General features: G+C 42.5%; 1 protein-coding gene across 1 annotated transcript in view; it reads left to right on the forward strand.

The window, feature by feature from the left end:
* The window catches only part of TOMM7 (translocase of outer mitochondrial membrane 7), a 44,064-nt gene extending 25,218 nt beyond the window's left edge, over positions 1 to 18,846 (forward strand). The window contains exons 2-3 of the mRNA XM_086941770.1: positions 2,336 to 2,384; positions 18,436 to 18,846. Coding sequence (XP_086797896.1) covers positions 2,336 to 2,384; positions 18,436 to 18,451 — 65 coding nt within the window. The 3' untranslated portion in view covers positions 18,452 to 18,846. The remainder of the gene's footprint in view (positions 1 to 2,335; positions 2,385 to 18,435) is intronic.
* Positions 18,847 to 19,391: the final 545 nt, after the last annotated feature.

Raw genomic sequence — 19,391 nt, forward strand, 5'->3', positions numbered from 1 at the left:
AGCCTGATCCGAGGGGTAGGAGGAGGCGCGGGCCGATACTATAGCCACGCTTTGGAGCACAGTTAGTCACATCCTATGTCATGCCACAAAGGAGCTGTCACTCCATATAGGGACCACTCCTATGGCAAGGTCAGTGTAGTTTGCTGCAGTTTTAATCACCAACTGAAAAATTCAAATTTTTTTTAAGTGAAAGAGGAGGCTGAGATCTCAACCCAAGACGTTCTTGACCCTCTAAACACTGGTCCACTTGACCTTCCCTTCCTGTACAGTGCTTCTGCAGAGGAAATATTTAGTTAGACCTTGAACTTTGGAAGGGAAGTCACCTCAAGTAAACCAGTGCTGAAGGTTGAATGTTGCATTAAGTTTGCACAAAAAACACATTAGGAACTGCTGAGACAGCACCGTCTTTTCACAAGGGAATCCAGCCATCCATCCAGACCTCAAGTGCTTGAACTTAGCAGCATGCCTTCTGAAGCCTTAGAGTTTGGTTATTTGATCCTTCCGAAATGATGTGGCTTACCTCAGAGGCCAGGTAATCAGCTACCAGAATGCTACTTAGCAAAGTGTCAACCGTTTATTCGGGGTGTGTACCATCAGAGAAAACACTGTTCGGCTGCATTACCATACCTATTATGCTTTTTTCATGTACATGTTACACAGCTAACCTCTTCATCAATTTGGGCACATCTCCCTCTACTCTGTACTATCTGCTTGCAGGAAAATAAAGGCTAGCGTTTCACTTTTTAAAGCTGTGGATATAATCCCATTTTAAGAAGGACTTAAGACCTCAACGCCCCATCCACATGGGCTCTAAATATAGTGCCTGATAGATTGTCCTTGTAGTTCGAATAAACGTATAATGGACATTGAAGTATTAAACATGCAATGCAGCATTTTCAATTGCAGTTAGGCCATTGTGCATGGTAAGAGTACTCTTAGAATCGCGACAGTTATAAAAAAAACACCTGTATTAAGTGGTGTTGGGAACTCATGCCACATTTGTTCCTGAAGCGGTATCTCAATTTCCTTTATATTAAACTATTGCAGTTCACTGGCCGTTTTTCATTGTTGGGCGCTTAAGACCCTCTGAAGCTCACTGGGAGAGAAATGGACACTCATTGAGGGTAGGGCTTGGGTTTAGAATTTCGTCATCCTTGTAAAAAATCACTTCCTGTGATTTTATCAGGGTCATAGCCTATGGGATGCCGCTTTCCATGATATCACCTAGTTCATGGGGCCTGGAGTCTGGCTCTCACCCTCTAAACTGATGTAGATAGCTGAAAGGTAAGCATTATGCTTTATAGACAGAATAATGGTGTAAGGTAAGAACATGAATTAAAACTTGGTCCAATCAGTCCTTCTCAATTAAGATATCCATAGTGCTTCTGCTAGCACTGAGGACTAGAAGTTCAGTTACTGCCAGCCTTGCTTTTCCTAAGCAGCGACTAGAAGTACAAAGTGCATGTTTGTGCACGGCTTGCAGGTTTTTAAAACTCATAAATAAAAGGTGTTGCCATTTACAATGCCAATAGCTCAAACTCTCGCAAATGCGATACCCATTGCATTGCAAATGCTTGTTTTTGGCATGCCTTCGCTATTCTAAAGAGATGTGGTTTGAGATTGAGAATATCATACTAGAGATTGTCTGTTGCAAAAATCTGTTCCTGGCAGCTGTGTTTGGTGGCCGGTTGTTTTGCAACCACACTTCCATTGGCAGTCTTCTGTCTCCTGCCGTGGAACTCCTGGCTTTTCTCCAGCATTTATTGGGCGAAGTCTGCGTTAACCCTCCCAATCCAGACAGATTTGTGTGTCACTCATTGCAAGGCTGCACCTATTCTGCTCTCCGGTGTTTCAAATGGATTACCACAAAAATGTGCGTCCTCAATCTGGCGTAATTTATATGAATTGCATTTTTTTTAGCATGAAGGAAAAATCCTGGCTTGTCGCAGGAAATATATTGTTCTGAATAACAAAGTACTCAATAAGCATTACTCAGAATTTAACTACTGATGTTTGTTTTATTCATTTTTGTGGCTCATCGGTACGTACTGAAAAGGGCTAATGTGGTGTTCCCTATTACCCATATGGACTAGCTCAAAAAAAGAGAAGGATAGACATTGATTCTTTTCAGGATTGGCAAAAAGTATTTAGCACCTGATATGTTTTATATGACTGAATGTTAGATCCTGTTCCAAAATGGACTTCTGACTCCTCTATCGTGTGACCTAATACTGCTTCTGTCCACACATTTCAGAAGTTACTTTACTCTAATTGCACCGTGTCTCTTTTTTGCATGATTCTAATTAAATTTATATTGATTTTCTTTGTTTTTCAGGATTTAAAAGGGGTGCCGATCCTGGAATGCCAGAGCCAACCATTGTGAGGTACGGTACATTCTGAACTGTCTCTAGCAGATAATTTGACATGGTTGTTTAGGGAACACTATTGGTCAAATACTGCCTGCTATTAACACCTTTTATTCAAGCCTGTTGCCATCAGGATCACTAAAGGTTAAACTGTGTCCATTCAAACCTTGGAGAGCTCTAGTTTTGACATATTTCTGCTCTTAAATATACAATTTTCTCAGTCATTTGCTGTTAATGCTTACATTATCTGTAAAACAATATAGTTTACATTGAACTAAGGACTCGTTCTTTGATAATTTCTCTTCCAGCCCACCAATCTTTATGATCCTTTCCTATGTTCTCATGGGATTTTAATAGTCTTACCTGACACCAGTTACTCTCTCAGGCCCTTCTGGTAGGGTTCAATAGATGGAGAGGACCAAACCCTGTGCCAGTACATCAGAATTCTGCACTCAACCTTTTCTCTTAGTTTCTGTTGTGCCAGATCCAGGTAGACTTGGACTTATAGGGTCTTGTTAGAAATGGGGGTGTTCTAGTTGGGAGAGGGTAGGTACCTTTGTCCAAGTAGGGACCCTTCTTCCTAGTCAGGGTAAGTTAGTTGCACTCCTAAAATAACACCTAGTCACCCCTTGGTAGCTTGGCACGAACAGTTAGGCTTATCTCAGAGACAGTGTGTAAAGTATTTGCACATAACCTACAATAATACAGTGAAAACACTACAAGCAGACACCACACAAGTTTAGAAAAATATCCAGTATTTTTATATTTCCAAAACACGACCAAAACTATAAGAATCCAACATACTGTATTAAAAAATATATACTTTGCAGAAATATCTCAAAAACACAGTTCTTCCGAGTCAGTAGCTCCGTCAGGGGCTACTGCAATGCTGAAAACAAGAGTCTAAAAGTTCCAGCCGACCACGTCGGTACGGGCCAGCTAAAGCGTGGACAGACTCATGAACAGTACCTTTCCCGTTGCGGCTGACACGGTGTGAAGTTAAGTGGTGCAGGATGTGGTGCCTTCAAGGCGCGGCGCAGGCAGTGGCTCGGTGACATTGGAGTTGACGTATTATCTTTTTATAAGTGTTATTTCCAAATGGGAAGAAATAACCAGTTCATGTTTGGTGTCGCTGGAATCACAGTTTAAAAACCTAACTTATCGTGAAGTCTGATTTTAAATTGCAATTCTGAAAATTCACTTTTAGAAATTTGTAATTTTTTTATCTTAGTCATGTGGTGCCTGCCACCTGTCTGGTCATTTGACTGGGTGTACGGATAGTTGGGCTTTGTGTATTCCACCTAGATAGCTACACACAATGGGAATGTAGGTGTGACTGGATGGGCCATCACTGGTAGGATGGTAGGGCAGAGCTGGGCACAGCCCTACTTACACTTGAATAAGCTGTATCCTGTGTCTACACAAAACCCTACATAACCCCTATAGTTAGTCTGGAGCCAGGGATAGTAAGGCAGGACATCTGTGCACTAAAGGCATGCCTCTAGAAGCTTCTCATCACTTCAAAGAGACAACTGTGTATAAATGAAGGACCTCAGACGCCAGCTCTTCAGTACACTTCTGGACCTGTGGGTATTCTGCCAGGAAGAAGGACTGCCACTCTGCTGGACTGCTGCTCTAAATGAACTGCTGCCCTCTTGCCAGGAGAAGAAGACATGGACCTGCAAATTCATTTTGAACCCAGGACTCCAGAGTGACACAAAGGGCTAGTCTGCTGACCTCCTGATCCGAGCCCGCAGAGCTCCAAATACTCGTTTACCTCCTACCTTTCAGGTCCTGTACCCTGTGCATGGCTCATGCTCTCTTAAAATCAAGCTTTTGGGCTCCTCACGACCGCGTACAGGCTAGTTCACACCAGAACCATGTTGCACTCTCTGAAAATCAGTGTGAGCCCCCACCAGCCTGTTTCTTTGCACAGAAGCATCAACAGTCCAGAGTGCCTGCCAGCATGAAGCTCCAGCCTTTCCGTCCATGACACATGCCATTGTCTTTGCGCTATGCCAACCACTGCCCGCAAGGCTGTCCTTGTTTCTGGTGACGCTCTCCAACGCAAACAGGCCTCTTGGCACAAAACGTGAAAAGGTAAAACTTCAGTAGTATCTGACCCACGCTCCTTCGAGGTTGGCCTGAACCTTTAACTTTGACTTGTTGCAGTGCGACCAGATAGCCGCGGTTGGCACTTTATGCTTTTAAGCACTATTTTACACTTTATTTTTAAAAGTACATAACTCCGATTCTACTGTTAGGATTTTTGTCTTTTTGGTCTTGTTTTATTTATTAAATTAAGATCTGGTTCCCTAACCTTGTGTGGGATACTTTTTGTGTGGTGCTTTCACTGTGTTAGTGTTTGCAATGTTTCACAAGTACTTTACACATTGCCTCTAAGTTAAACCACCCTGCTCTGTGCCATGCTACCAGGGTGTTGAGCACAGGTTAATTTGGGGCTTGCTTGTGCCTTAGACTGACTACTATTGTTGTTGCTGCTCTAAGGCTCTCACCCAAGTCAACCAGTAACCCAATTTCTAATTCCAACCATTGTCAACTCTTCATGTTATACCTGTGGACAACTTTTAATTGCATGCCATTGTCTTTGTCTCAGACTGGCAAGTATGATAATAATAATAATAATAATAAACATGCCCTGCATGTGGAACATTACAACCCTTCCTAAAAGTAATGAAAGACGAAATGCATAGAATTTAAACCACAGCAAGGAAGATTAGATCTGCTGGGATGCCTCCTTCAATTTTTTTTGTCATTCTTGTTCTTGCTGTGGATCAACATGGAATTATATGTGAGAGGTGCCAGTTTACATGAAAAATGTATGTAGAATGGTTTCCATTATGATACATTCAATGCACATTTGAACAAGTGCGCACTCAGGGTGATCATATTTGGGTTGTTGCGATATTTCGACAGGAATGTATAAATGGTGAAGGGGATGAACGGCTGAGGCGGACCCACCCGCGCCGCCGCTGTGCTTCCTGTTTCCTGTTTCCGTGTTTCCGTGACCAGCCACGCCCATGCAAGCAGCAACGCTGCCGCCGCTTCCACGCTAGCTGCCTCACGATCACCGGCGCTGCCTGGGACCCTGCGAGGTGCGCCGGGCTGAAGAGACGCTGACTGTCACCGCCTAGGATTCGTGCAGAGAGGTGCGCGGGCTTCCCCTGTGACGGCCGGGCACCCGCACTGACCCTGGGGCTTCACTGGAAATGAGGAGGAGCGTGCTGGTCCGCTACACCACCCGCGGGATACCGCCTGTGGCCCCTGAGGTCTGGAGAGTGCTGCGGCGGATGCGGCAAGAGCCGCGATAGGCCCTGTGGGCAGGAAAGAGCGTCGCCTGGATACCCGGCGCCCGTTCTGCTTGCTCTGCCTCATCACGCTCAGCAATTGGATTAACCGAAAGTGACTGTGAGCGCCTACAAACGCCGCTGGGGTTTTGCACAATGGACGGCGAACTACCAGGAACCGAGGGCACTGGACGCTGACTATAGGCGCTGGTCTGCTCTGCGAGGTAAGGCGCGCTGGGCGGGGCTCTACCCAGTTTGCATTCGCTTTGTTTGTACCGTGACCCCTTGTGACTCCTCATATACTGGCTGAGCTGCTGGCAAACGTTGTATTCTATACCCCCTCACTTGTTGATCCCGAACCTTTGAACTTTTGAAGTCGTGAAGGAGCTAGGCTGGCTTCTGTAATACTGTAATATTCCTACATTCATATATTTTCATATAGGGGAGCTGTTCATTAGCTTGTTGCTGTCGGGCACGGTTGTGATCTTGTTCAAATTCCGCAGGGCAAAGTCCAGTGCACCTCATAAACCCACGTTTGTGAACTACGAATTCTGATGGCTGCAAAAGAGAGAGGGGCAAACAGTCCAAGCCAGAGCTGGGAAAGGAGGTAAAACTCCCTATTCCGACCAGCTCTCCATCAATTATAAAGGGAGAGAGTAAAAAACAAAAGGAAAAATCAACAAAAAGAAGCTTTAAAACAGAAAGCAATGGAACTCAATGATCAAATTAGAAAAAATAAGTATAATATATTAAGGAAACAGATGGAGGAAGATAATGATGTCAACGAGGACAATGAACAAGAAGAGGGCGAAGAGGATGAAGAGGCAGAGAGCCTGACCTTGTCGGAACTGTCAGCAGAATTGAGCTTGCTCGCTGTTGGCGACAAGGGAGAGGAGGATGGGAAAGTTAAGGGAACAAAAACGGACATGGGGGGGAAAACGTGGAAACAATGGTCCATATGGACAAAACAGTTAAGGCTGCTAATGCGTCCCCTTCTTCGCGTCCTGAGAGTAGATCTACCCCCAAACAATACCCTCTCTTTTCAAAACTCCTTCTGCAGCAGGGACAGCTTTCGAGTACTCCTACACCAGGGGAGATAAAACAAGGGGGCACAAGTGCCACTTCAGAGTAGGCTGTCTCCAACACGGTAGGGAAAGCAAGTACCCCTACAACGCAAAAGTCACCGCAGAAGACACCGATGCCAAACACCGCAGGGGTAACAAGGCTAGAAGGAGAAGCAGCATTATCCACACCAACGGTTTCCACTATGATCGCTCCGGATGCAGCCCCTCCCTTACACCGCCCGTTGTCGCCGACCTCAAGCTCCAGCCCAGCCCCAAGTAACAAGCAAACTACGACAGCTCCAAGTCAAGTCTTAAGTCAAGTCCTAAGTCTAGAGGCCTCCTTGACTTCCCAGGATGACGGCTTGCTTGCGCTCCCGAGTGCTGCAAAAGCAAACACGATGGAAGATATCCTAGTTACTATTCTTCAGGAACTAAGAGATTTCAAACTTTCACAGGCTCAGGAAATCTCACTCTTGCACAGCAGGCTCACGAAGATGGAGGAGTGCCTTGGGAATATTCCTCTGAGGGTCTCTGAAGCCGAAGTTCGTATGTCATCCCTAGAGGACTCACTGACTACAATCCAGAAAAATCTTGCGGAGGCTAATAGAGAGAAATCCCACTTAGAGGAAAAGCTGCAGGACCTTTAGAATTACAATAGGAGATCGAATTTACGGCTAGTAGGCATACCAGAGGGCCTTGAAGATAAGGATGTAGTTAGATGGTCAGATTCTTTATTGAAAAAAGCTATCCCTGAGCTGCAAGGTGACTTGACTATAACAAGGGCGCCTAGAGTCCCTGCACATAAACCTATTAATTCGAAATACCCCCGTACAATCCTCTTTAACTTTTCAGAATTTAGGGTAAAAGAAAAAATCCTAAACACCGCATTTTCTAAAAGAGCTTTCAATGTGGAGGGGGTGAATAATTTTAGGATTTTTGGTGACATGTCGGCTGCATCTGCTCACAGACGCAGGGACTTTGTGAAGCTCATCGACTCCTTTAAGAGCAAGGGAGCCCAAGCCATGATAGTGCAGCAATCGAAACTTAAAGTTTTGGCTAAAGGAAAATTTGTTATATTCACGGCTCTACATGAAGCCCAGACATTCCTTGATGGCCTCGGGCATAACAAATCAAGTTGATGAATTTTGCTGAAGCTACCTCTACTGCACGGCGGATACTTGTTGGAAACAGGAAGCACACAAGGATGCAATGAGATGGCATCCAAAAAGAAGAGACAACAGAGAAGGACGGAAGTGGGACACTCGGGTCTCCGTCCACTCAAGGGGGGAGGGAAGGGGGGTGTCGCAAGGGGGGGAAAAAAAGAGTTCAAATGCAATATGTTTTTTCACACTTTTATGATTACGGTATGAGCAAGGTTATTCATCTATTTCTGTTTTATTTTTTTCCTTATCCTGCACAAATAATATCTCGCCCTTGTCACTTTTGCCCATTTGGATCATGACAAGATGACAAGACCCTATAAGTATATTTGCCTATTTTGCACTAGGTGTTTAAACCTTCAAGTCCGAGCTGCTATTTTTGTACTATTTTGCTGCTTATCTGCATATTTGCACAGACAATGGTATTCTATTTTTTATCTGATGATATTATATATTTATACGGTCTATTTCTTTATATATAAGATAAGATTTTATAATGCGTCTATTTTCATGTCTTGCATAATGAATGGTATGTCTCCTCAAATAATATCACTCTACACTTTTGCTGCTCGCTTCCATATTTGCACATTGAAATTTAGTTTATTCATGAATATCTTTGTGAATATCTCCTGCTTGGTCTCTCTTCAAACAATATTACTTTACATTTTTGCTGCTCGCTTGCATATTTGCACATTGAAATTTAGATTTTTCATGACTATCTCTATGAATATCTGCTGCTATTGCTCTTTATTGTTATATTTCTATATTATTTATCAGTTATATATGTTGCTGCTGCTGCTTGTACATTTGCCCATTTTGCATACTTGCACACTAGCTGAGGGCTACGTCCAATATTTTGACCATCAAATAACATGGTGAAATGTATTTCTTTAAATGTTAATGGCCTCAATAACGTTCGTAAAAGGAACCCTATTGAATGCTGGTTAAAAAACCTTGTACCCGACGTCCTCTATTTGCAAGAAACCCACCACAAAGACCAGGCAGAGTCAGCTAAACTCTTTAAAAGCTGGGCGGGCTAAAACATATCTGCTCCTGCCGGGATGGCCAAGAGAGGAGTTTCCATTCTAATAGGGAGACATGTAGGTTTTAACCTTGAAGGGACGTGTTTAGACCCTAGAGGTAGATGGGCAGTCGCACACGGTAAATTAAACAATGCTAATGTTATCCTTGCCACAATCTACACACCAATTTTGGACGACCCACAAGCTATTTTACAGGTTAAGCAGGCAGTAACCGGTCTCTCTGGGCCAATAATTTGGGGGGGTGATTTTAACCTACTACAAAACCCTCGATTGGATTCTTCCAAGAAAGACCGTCGACAGAATAAACCCCAAGTTTCCTTAGCTGTTCAAAGTTGTAGAATAGACCTTGATGTTACTGACCACTGGCGTAATTTAAATCCTACCAAGCATGAGTATACATGCCATTCAGCAAAATATAATTCTGCGTCCAGGCTAGATTTTATTTTTTTTTATCTTCCCATGACCTAGAATTATACAACTACGCCCATCTACCCAACGCTTTTTCAGATCACGCAGCTCTTTGCACGGAGGTCAATTTGGGGAATAATGAAGCAAGACCTACAAGTAGATGGTTTTTTAACAAACTTAACCTCCTTGACCAACAATGGTGCACTGATATTAAGGAAAAATTTAGCAATTTTTTACACAGAATAGAGGTACAGCCCCATTAAATATAATCTGGGATGCATTTAAAGCCAATTTACGTGGAATAATTACATCTAAAGAGATTCCCAAGCTTAAGGCAAGAAGGGAGGAGAAAATCAAACTCCAAACTGAACTGTCGCAGGCTACCCAAGAGCATTATTGGATTAGATCTAAGATTTCTGGTCACAAACTTCAAGAGGCGAAGTGCAAGATGAAGGATTTTTACTATGATTTAGGTGAGACAAATAGTAATTTAAAAGCACAAAAGATTTATGAGAAGAGTGAGTATACAGGAAAGCTTCTGGCCTGCCAATCTAAAGAAAAGCAGGTTCGTAACAGAATAGATCAGTTAACAGACCCCATCACTAAAATACAAGTTAAGACCACCACTTCCATCGGTGAGCTGTTTTTAAAACACTATGAGGGGATATATCAAGCAACTGTGGGGGCTACACCTGACTCTATCATGGATTTTCTTCAGCCACTGGAAATACCTAAAATAGATGCTGAGGGTAAGAACTACCTCACACGGGATTTTTCATTATTAGAATTAGACGAAGTGATAGAGTCCTTCCCCAATGGCAAGGCAAACGGTGAGGACGGCCTACCCATTGAATTCTTAAAAAAATTCGGGGGAACATTGCATAAGGAACTCTTGGAATTAATTAACAATTTACTTCAAGGAGGTCCCCCACCGGACTCCTTTCACACAGCGGTGGTGGTCAGTATTTTAAAAAAAGGAAAGGATAAGGAAAATATAAATTCATACCAACCGATTAGCCTTCTGAATACAGACTACAACATTTTTGCACAACTTTTAGCAAACCGATTAAATAAAATAGTAGGATCTCTGGTAGCCCATGATCTGTGCGGTTTTATTGCAGGCAGGCATCTCCATTCCAATACTACATTTTTACTGGAGGCGCTAGATTATTTTAAAACGAATAAGGTGAAGGCTCAAATTTGGTTTTTAGATGCGAAGAAAGCCTTCGATCTAGTGTCCTGGGATTGTTTGTTTGCAATTTTATGCAGTTTTAATTTCCCGAATGTTTTTATATCTTTTACAACAATTGTATATGAATTCTAGTGCGCATATTATCGTCAATAATACTAATATTGGGTCCTGTGTGGTCACTAGAGGCACGCGACTAGGATGTCCCTTGTCGCCAATTCTATTTGCATTATTTATTGAACCTCTAGCGATCGCCATCAGGAATACTAAAGTTGACACTGCCCCAATTTTAGGAATGACAAATATAAAACTATATGCGGATGATATTGCCCTTTTTATAGACTCTAAACCCTCAAGTCAATTGAAGATTCTAAAAATCTTCTCTGACTTTCAAAAGCTAGGGGGTTATAAAATAAATGTAAACAAAACGGAAATTATTCTACTCAACTGCACTATAGACACTTTAGCTCCAGAATTCAGGCAGACATACAATACAGATCCAAAGAGATATCTTGGAATATGTATATCGGATAGCCTAGATGATCTTTTCTTACTAAAGTTTTTTAACTTTATTAAAAAAGGTGGGTTCACTTTTAGATCGTTGGAGTTTACTACCCCTGTCTCTTATAGGGCGGGCATCGCTAATTCGAATGTCGGTGTTACCCCTTTTTAATTTCCTCTTTAGTGCGATTCCCTGCGCAATCCAGGCCTCTTATTTTAAAAAAATAGAAGCTCTGATCTCCTCTTTCTTATGGGCAAAAAAATCCCCCAGACTTGCACTGAGCACTTTATATTTATCGTCTACACAAGGAGGGTTATCCCTCCCAAATATCAAAGAATATTACTTTGTGTCTTTTGCACATCAAAATCACAGGTTTTTTTTTTCAGATTCTCACGAGACAGATAATTTTTTTATGAAAGATGTTGTTGGAATTGAAAATCTATGATCCGGTTAGAACCACGAAAGATCCAAAAAAAGTACGATATAAATCTCTGCAGTGGATTTTTCAGGTGAAAACTCTGTTTTTTAAAATTCTATGACTTACCCATTTTAAGTAATAAGACAAATTTAATTAATTTTAGCTTGGGAGATGCTGGTTGTATGGACAAAAATATATTAATTCTTTGGAAGGAGAACGGTTTTGAGAAAATTGAAGACTTCCTGCTGGGAAATAGGTGGAAATCTTGGGATGAAATTTATAGCCAGTTAATCCACTCGCACTTAACGCTGAACTGGTCCTTTATTAGGATAAATCCAAAACTTAGAGAACTCAATATAGGAAATGTATTCAATAAAGAAAATATTACCACTATCCTCAATAACAAAATACAAAAGAAAATGAGTATCTGGATTAAAATATTAAAAGAAAGTAAGGACCAGGACTTCTACAGCAAGATCACTGAAAGATGGAAAAAGAGGGAAGATCTTATAATTAATCAACAGGTATGGGACAAAATAAATAAATTCAATAAAACCATCTTTCAAGGAGCAAACCTTAAACATATGCAATTCTACAACAAATGGTTAATATATAGAACCCCATCCTTTTTCCATAATATTTTCCCCCAAGGAGCCGATAAATGCTTTCGATGTGAAGAAAAAGGCACTTGGAAACACATTGTCTGGGAGTGTCCAAAAATCCAGGTATTATGTAAGGAAATAGAAAAATATCTTTCAATCGTCCTTAAAAATAATGTTATATTCAACCTAATTCCCCTCCTAGGCTGCTCTCCTATCCACACCCAACATGATGAGCCCCTTTTTATAGCTTCTTTAATAGCTAAATCCCTCATATTACAGTCCTGGAAAACAGATCTTGTTCCATCCTTCCAGGCATGGAAGGCAAAATTACTTCGAATCCAGGCTAGGGAGAGAAAATATGCCCTTAGATCAGGGGCTCTCAAAAAATATGATAAATATTGGAGTGTGTTTGATATTTAAATTCGTCTTGTTATTACTTAATCTGATTTACATTTCACTGAAAATATTTATTAGTCTAATATGACTGTCTTGTCTCCGCACGCTGCACTTTACAATTTAGCTTTGGAATATTAACTGAAAAGACGCTTATTGTATTTGAATGCTACGTACTGTTTTAATTCTAACAAAAACTTTTGTATATCTGTGACAACCTATTAATTGTTTGCTCTTACACAACCTTGCACTTTATAATTTAACTGTTAAAATGACAAATTGCATGAATGTTTTTAGTATTCTTTTTCCTCGTACTCTATTAATTGGATTTCAATTGTATCCTGCTTCCTATATTGTATTGCTATATTTGAACTCTCAATAAAAAAAATGTAAAATAAAAGGAATGTATAAATGGACCACATGAAAGTCTAGGCACAAGCAATTTGGAGTATTTTATTCAGTTTTTGCATTAACTTTACGACTACCCTGTTGGCTTGGGCCACAGAGAGATACCTTTCATGTGCGTGGACTGAAGATAGGTTAACTCTCGACCTTGAAATGGAGGCCAATATACGTTCCACAATACTTGGATGGTTTCATAAATTTCAAACAGTGTTTGAAGCTTCAGGGTTACCTCGTCTGCCGATGTAGTTTGACTGATCTCAACTTTGAGGTATTTGCAATGATCAAGAGTAGAAAATGTAACCTACAGAGAAGGCTGACAAAATTAGGACTCACTCTGATCCATGGGTTGTGGTGGTGTACTGTTGGTGCTTCCTTAGACCATGCCCACCTCTCACCTTAACTCCCAGAGATTGGTTCTGTAAGTTGATGTACTTTACATGTTTGCAGAACTTGTTCTTCCTTCCATGCAGAACTCCAAACTTACCCTGGGTCCACTTTTTTAACTAAAAAGAAATTCTATTTAAAAATGTAATTCCCTGGCGAATTTTACTGATGCCTAAACATATATAAAGATCCTTGCTATTTTTTTAATAAATTGATGTGGATCTCCTTCTTGAGTTGTCGTCATTTATTCAACGTATGTATTTGCAAATGTCTTGCACTTCTCTGTGTTGAGCCTCAGGCTGATCGACTACACTACCCTCAAATGGAGCACTTTGGGATTGCATAGCTAGCGCTGTCCACTCATAAGGGAACTTCTGGACTCTGCATAATTTATCAGATTTGTGATATTTTAAATGAAGTCAGCTTTGTATACGGTACTCGGCCACAAAATAGTCATCTTTGTTTATCGTGGTTAATTACTGTGATGAGTAGATGCATGTCTATGCTCAAGCACACTTCACTTCACTGTTTTGTCCGCTACGTGGATGTTTGACACAGTCTTTTCCTTATCATTGCTGTCTTTGTCCTCAAAAGATGGTGTAAGTTTTGCTTGCAGTACGAATTTGACTTTCCGATTGCGATGGTGGTGTTGGTGCAAAGGGTGCCACTGGTGCTGCAGTGGCAGTCTTTCGCTAATGATTGGTTTTTACCACATGTTCTTCTTTTTTTTTTTGCAGGGTAGTTGTTAGTGTGGAGAAATGCACGTGCACCTTGTCCACGTGTGGATCTTTTAAGGGTAGATGCTATTGGAAATTTAGTGACTAGACTTGATGTATTTAGTTTTGAATGTGGTACCAGCGAAGGTAAATTTGATATAGGTGATGCATGTGTTGGAAAGTTTGAGGGAATGTCCCAGAGTCTGCCTGTTAAGTAAGTGATGACAGATGCTTTTAAGGATGACTCAACAAAGTTTTACCGACGTGCCCCTTTGGATGATCTGTGTTTTCATTTCTTCTGCTGTATCATGCATGGTGCAGGAGTCCACCAGTTCTTTGAGACAGAAGTTCTATTCAGTGATCGGCTTGTTGGAGCCTTGCTTGGCTTGACAGAATAAAAATTGCTAATTTTATTGACTTGTTAATGTGGTGAAGTGTGCATTCTGAACTGCAGTGGCTGCGGCATAGGTTTAAGGTTTGCCAGCATCATTATGCTAGCGGGGCAGTTTGTAAAGTTTCACCTACGAGATGGAGTATGGTATGCTTGATTTAATATGCAACTTTCATGGAGGCAACGTAGAGTGCTAGTTGGGCCACCTGCAACCTCAATATGGGGCATGGGAGAATGGGGGGGGGGGCTATTAGTTCAAACCGTTCAATTGAAGGTATGGCTGCCAAAGTGCATTGAATGAGCCAGAGGATCAAAACTGTAGTTACTGTTTACAGGTGATCACATAAATTGTAGAGCCGTCCCCTCATTCCCAACACAGCAAAAGAATTTCACCGTGGGCCGACCAAATGAGCATGTGAAGAGCGGTCTCTAACTTTCACACCACCAGAGGATGGTCTCGGGCCAACCAGTAACGGAGGACCAATGCATTCCCTCCTGGATGGGAGCAGTGGGACATAGACATAGACAGGGTGGAGGAGTGCTATGATCCTGTTGTTGGCCTGGCTGGCAGATGCGAGCACGGCGATGCAGCTTCGAGTTAGATGCGTCCTCTGCTGCCGGTGTGTTTTTCTGTCCATTGGGGCATGCATTAATATCAGAGGTATGCTCACTTCATCCTTTGTCGTAGGCTTGCCTTCATATGGCTCAACGCGTCATGGATTGTACCCGGGTTTAGCTCTTTACCTAGCGCTGCTCGCGCTCAATAAATCAGTGGCTTTGATGATATGTCTATACAGTCTCATACAGGAGGCAGAAAGCATGGCAGGGAGAATGGTGGAATAATTCTGATATGACCCCTTGCTTGATTGAGTGTGTTCGTGTACTCTGCTTATCCAGTTGTATATTTTTAGTTGGAATGATAGCATTCAGTGATGGTAAAGTGCAACAGTTAGCTTTCCGTGCAAATCCTGGAGTTTGCTTTATTAATCTCCAATCCCTAGACCGTGTCGCGTTTAAACGGTTAGTTCCTCGTCATTACATGCCCTGTTTTTCTTAACTAAGGCCTTTAAATAGCAACAAAATAGGTGTTGGGTAGTCCTGTTACAAAGAGTCTATAAATATTCAGATGGGGGATATAAAAGTTCTCTTTAAGTGCTTCTGGATGATTTTGGTTTCATTTAAGCTTGTTTGGGATCGTTTCCTAAACTCGAGTCTACTGGTGCATAAACAGACCTTGCAGCGCTGTGTGCATATGTAAATATGCCCAGAGTTCTCAATGACCGAATCTGCAGGAGGTGGAAATTCCAGAGATCCTCAAAGAGGCGCTCGGTGTTTATTTCCTGCCATGTCATACTTTTGACACTGGACTTTCCCATTTGACGAAATTTGGATGTGAAAATAAATAGCCTACCTCCCGAATTCCCGCGTTTTCATGCAAAACTCTCCAGAGTCACTCAAGTGATGAACAGTTTTTAATTAATGTACTTTTCCACCAGAATAAATGAAAATATTTGGGAAAAAACGTTGCACACTTCTGTGAGATCATATCCTTTTAATTTATGGTTTAGGTGTTTAGGGAAATTTTCTGCACATACATCATGCAAGAAAATCTGGCTATAATAAATAATGCCCTTATCATTGTAATTTTATTTCCAACATGAACCAATCAATCAATGCACACAACATGTGTATGGTACAGTTAAGGCCTTCCATTGTGCTTTGCAGTTAATACAGAAAGCAGTTCGTGTAGTCTTACGTTTACAAATCTTCATGCCACCAACCTGTCCATAAAAGTCAATAGTACTCAACAATATACAGGGGGAAAAGGATTAAATGTAATTGTGACTTCAATACATTGAGAATGTGCAAAATGGTGTTGCATCAGTCTAGAGCAAAAAGTTAGAAAGGCGTTATGGGGGTCTTCGGTGAGGGATATGACCAACTGGGTGTCGTCAGCGTAAGAGATGATGTTGAGGTTATGTCGTCGTGCGACGTGGGCGAGCGGTGCCATGTAGATATTGAACAGCGTCAGGCTGAGGGTGGATCCTTGTCGGACGCCGCAGATGATCTCAGTGGTCTTGGAGCGGAAGGGTGGGAGGCGGACGCTCTGGGTTCTGCCGGAGAGGAAGGATGTGGTCCATGCCAGGGCCTTCTCTTGGATTCCGTCGTCGTGGAAGCTTGCTGTTAGGATGCGGTGGCAGACCGTGTCGAAGGCTGCTGATAGGTCCAGAAGTATGAGGGCGGCTGTTTCTCCTTTGTCCATCAGGATCCTGATGTCGTCGGTTGCAGCGATGAGGGCGGTCTCGGTGCTGTGTTTGCTGTGGAAGCCGGACTGGGATGGGTCCAAGATGCTGTTGTCTTCGAGGTAGCGGGTCAGCTGTCTGTTGACAATCTTCTCTGTGACTTTCGCCGGCAAGGGGAGCAGGGAGATGGGCCGGAAGTTCTTGAGGTCCTTGGGGGTCTGCCTTTGGTTTCTTCAGCAGGGCGTTGATCTCTGCGTGTTTCCAGCTCTCCGGGAAGGTGGCTGTCTCGAAGGAGGTGTTGATGGTTTTCCGGAGATGGGGTGTGATGGCTGTGCCGGCTTTGTTGAAGATGTGATGGGGGCATGGGTCCGATGGGGATCCAGAGTGGATGGAGTTCATGGTCTTGATGGTGTCTTCATCGCTGATGTTGGACCAGGCGGTCAGGCGACTGGTGTCGGTGGAGGTCGCGGGGGTGGTGTCGGCGGTGGATGTGGGGGTGTCGGAGTTGAAGCTGTCGTGGATGTCTGTGATCTTGCGGTGAATGAAGGTGGCCAGTGAATCACACAGGTCTTGCGAAGTTGGGAAGTCGTTTGTGTTGGAGCTGGGGTTGGAGAGTTCTTTCACGATGCTGAAGAGCTCTTTGGAGTTTTGTGTGTTTATTGGCTAGGCGGTTCTTGAAGGCGGGCCTTTTGGCTGTCCTGTTGAGTTGGTGGTGTCTTCGGGTGGTGTTTTTGTGGGCTGTGTGGTTGTCTGGAGTTTGGACGCGAAGCCATCTCTTCTCCAGCTTCCGACAGGTGTGTTTGGAGGTCCGGAGGTCTTCGGTGAAACATGCGGCTTTCTTGTTGGTGTGATTGGTTGTGGAGGTCTTGAGTGGGGCGAGGGTGTCGGCGCAGTCGTTGATCCACTTGTTGAGGTTGATGGCGGCGGTGTCAGGGTCGTCGGGTGGACTAAGGGCGAGGGTGGTGGTTAGCTGGTCCTCTATGACCTTGCCCCAGCGGCGGCGTGGCAACTGTTGGGCGCGGTGGTGTGTGGTGGGTTTCCTGAAGGTGAAGTGGATGCATCTATGGTCGGTCCAGTGGGGTTCGGTGGTGTGGATGAAGGAGACGTGTGGACTTGCGGAGAAGATGGGGTCCAGTGTGTGTCCGGCGGCATGAGTGGGTGTTGTCACGAGCTGTTTGAGTCCGAGGTTGTCGATCAGGGCGGTAGTGTTGGCGGTGTAAGTTGTAAGCTTTGCATGGGTAGTGCAGCTTTAACCCCTAAAATCGCATCATGGGGAAAGAATAAGGCAAGATGGATTACTAATTCTGAAGTTTGTTTGCAAGGGTACTGTGGTCTCACGGAACACAAACTGCTAACAAAACAAGCGATGCTCGCTCTGTGCTGGGGGAGGGGGAGGTCCATTAGCCTTTGAGATTTGTGTCTTCACATCTTTGAACATTCTAACAACATTTCCATTCCTTTAGGACAGGGGTGTCCAATTTAGGTCCAGAAAGGCAGTATATGTGCCAGAGTTTTGTGACAATCATTTACATTTTGTAAATCCGTTAATTTGAGATTAATTGCCCTATGTGGACAACCTAAAACTATGGCTTGGATTAGGACCTCCTCTAATTTAAACATGGAATAGTAGTTTCTCTTACAAATTAATTCTCCTAGTCAATGATCTTTGAACTTCAATCGTAGTCATTGTTGGACTTGGCAAGTATGTTTTCTATTGGTTCTTAAATGTACTCGCGTAAGATGTTGCATGTATATGAAAGTTGTGATTAATACATTAATAATATTAAAGTCTGTATTTTAATGTACACACGTCTAACTTTCTTTGTATTTGATTGTCTTTTAGTCTACTTTGGGGATAATAAGTTTTTCCAACACACCATTGCTGCTGAAGACTTTTTGAAGAAAATTTGAAGACTGGAAATGGTCTCCACCTTTTATCCAGTGATGCTAATGGCTTTCAAAATGACCGAAGATACCACACAAATGACATCATTTTGTTGAATTTATTTTCAGGCAGTTGTAGTTTTGATTTTACTTCTTGGTTAAATCGAAACAGTCATATCAAATAGCCAGTTTTATTGTTTGTTTACTACGCTTAAAGACCTTTTCAGTTGTTCCACGGTATAGATAAACTTAGTGAAAGTACAATCTGTATGTCATACATTGTAAAAAAAAAAATGAAGATATTTAATGTTATAAACAATGATATTTCTTTTTTTATTAATTTCCTTTATAAAAAACAATCTACATCTAATTCTATCCATTCGTGTGTCTGTCATTTCAATCGAAAGCCAAGTTATTAAACATTTTCCACCTGTTGAAGTGCAGGACAAGACAAATATGCAGGCACCTACTGTGATGAGTAGTGTGTAGGTTGGTCTGGTGGCAAAGAACCATTATGTTAACACAGTGGTTTGTGCCCCTCCATGCCCAAAAATATTTTCGGGAATTAAGGAGCTTATTTAGTGGTCGGACTAGCTTGCACCTTCAAGTCGGATTAGCTGGATTAAATGTATAGAAGCCATTTGAAGGTACCAGGAATTGGACGAACTGCCCAGTGCTAATGTAACTTTGTAAGGGTTGCGGGTCCAATACACCAGTGAAAGTCTAGGGCGATTTGTATTTTGGGGAAAAGAAGTATACAGTCACACCTCTCAATATCATGTCCAGTTAAGTGCAAGAAGAGAGATGGCGAGAGATTCTGCAGAATGGTACTGGTTGCAGATGTAGGTTAAGGTCAGAAAGCAAGTGAAAAGGAGATTGATGCAGGAATGAAAGGGGTAGCAGGTGAAAAGTGTA

This window comes from Lissotriton vulgaris, chromosome 10 (genome assembly GCF_964263255.1).
Source record: "Lissotriton vulgaris chromosome 10, aLisVul1.2, whole genome shotgun sequence".
In the NCBI taxonomy this organism is placed as follows: domain Eukaryota; kingdom Metazoa; phylum Chordata; class Amphibia; order Caudata; family Salamandridae; genus Lissotriton; species Lissotriton vulgaris.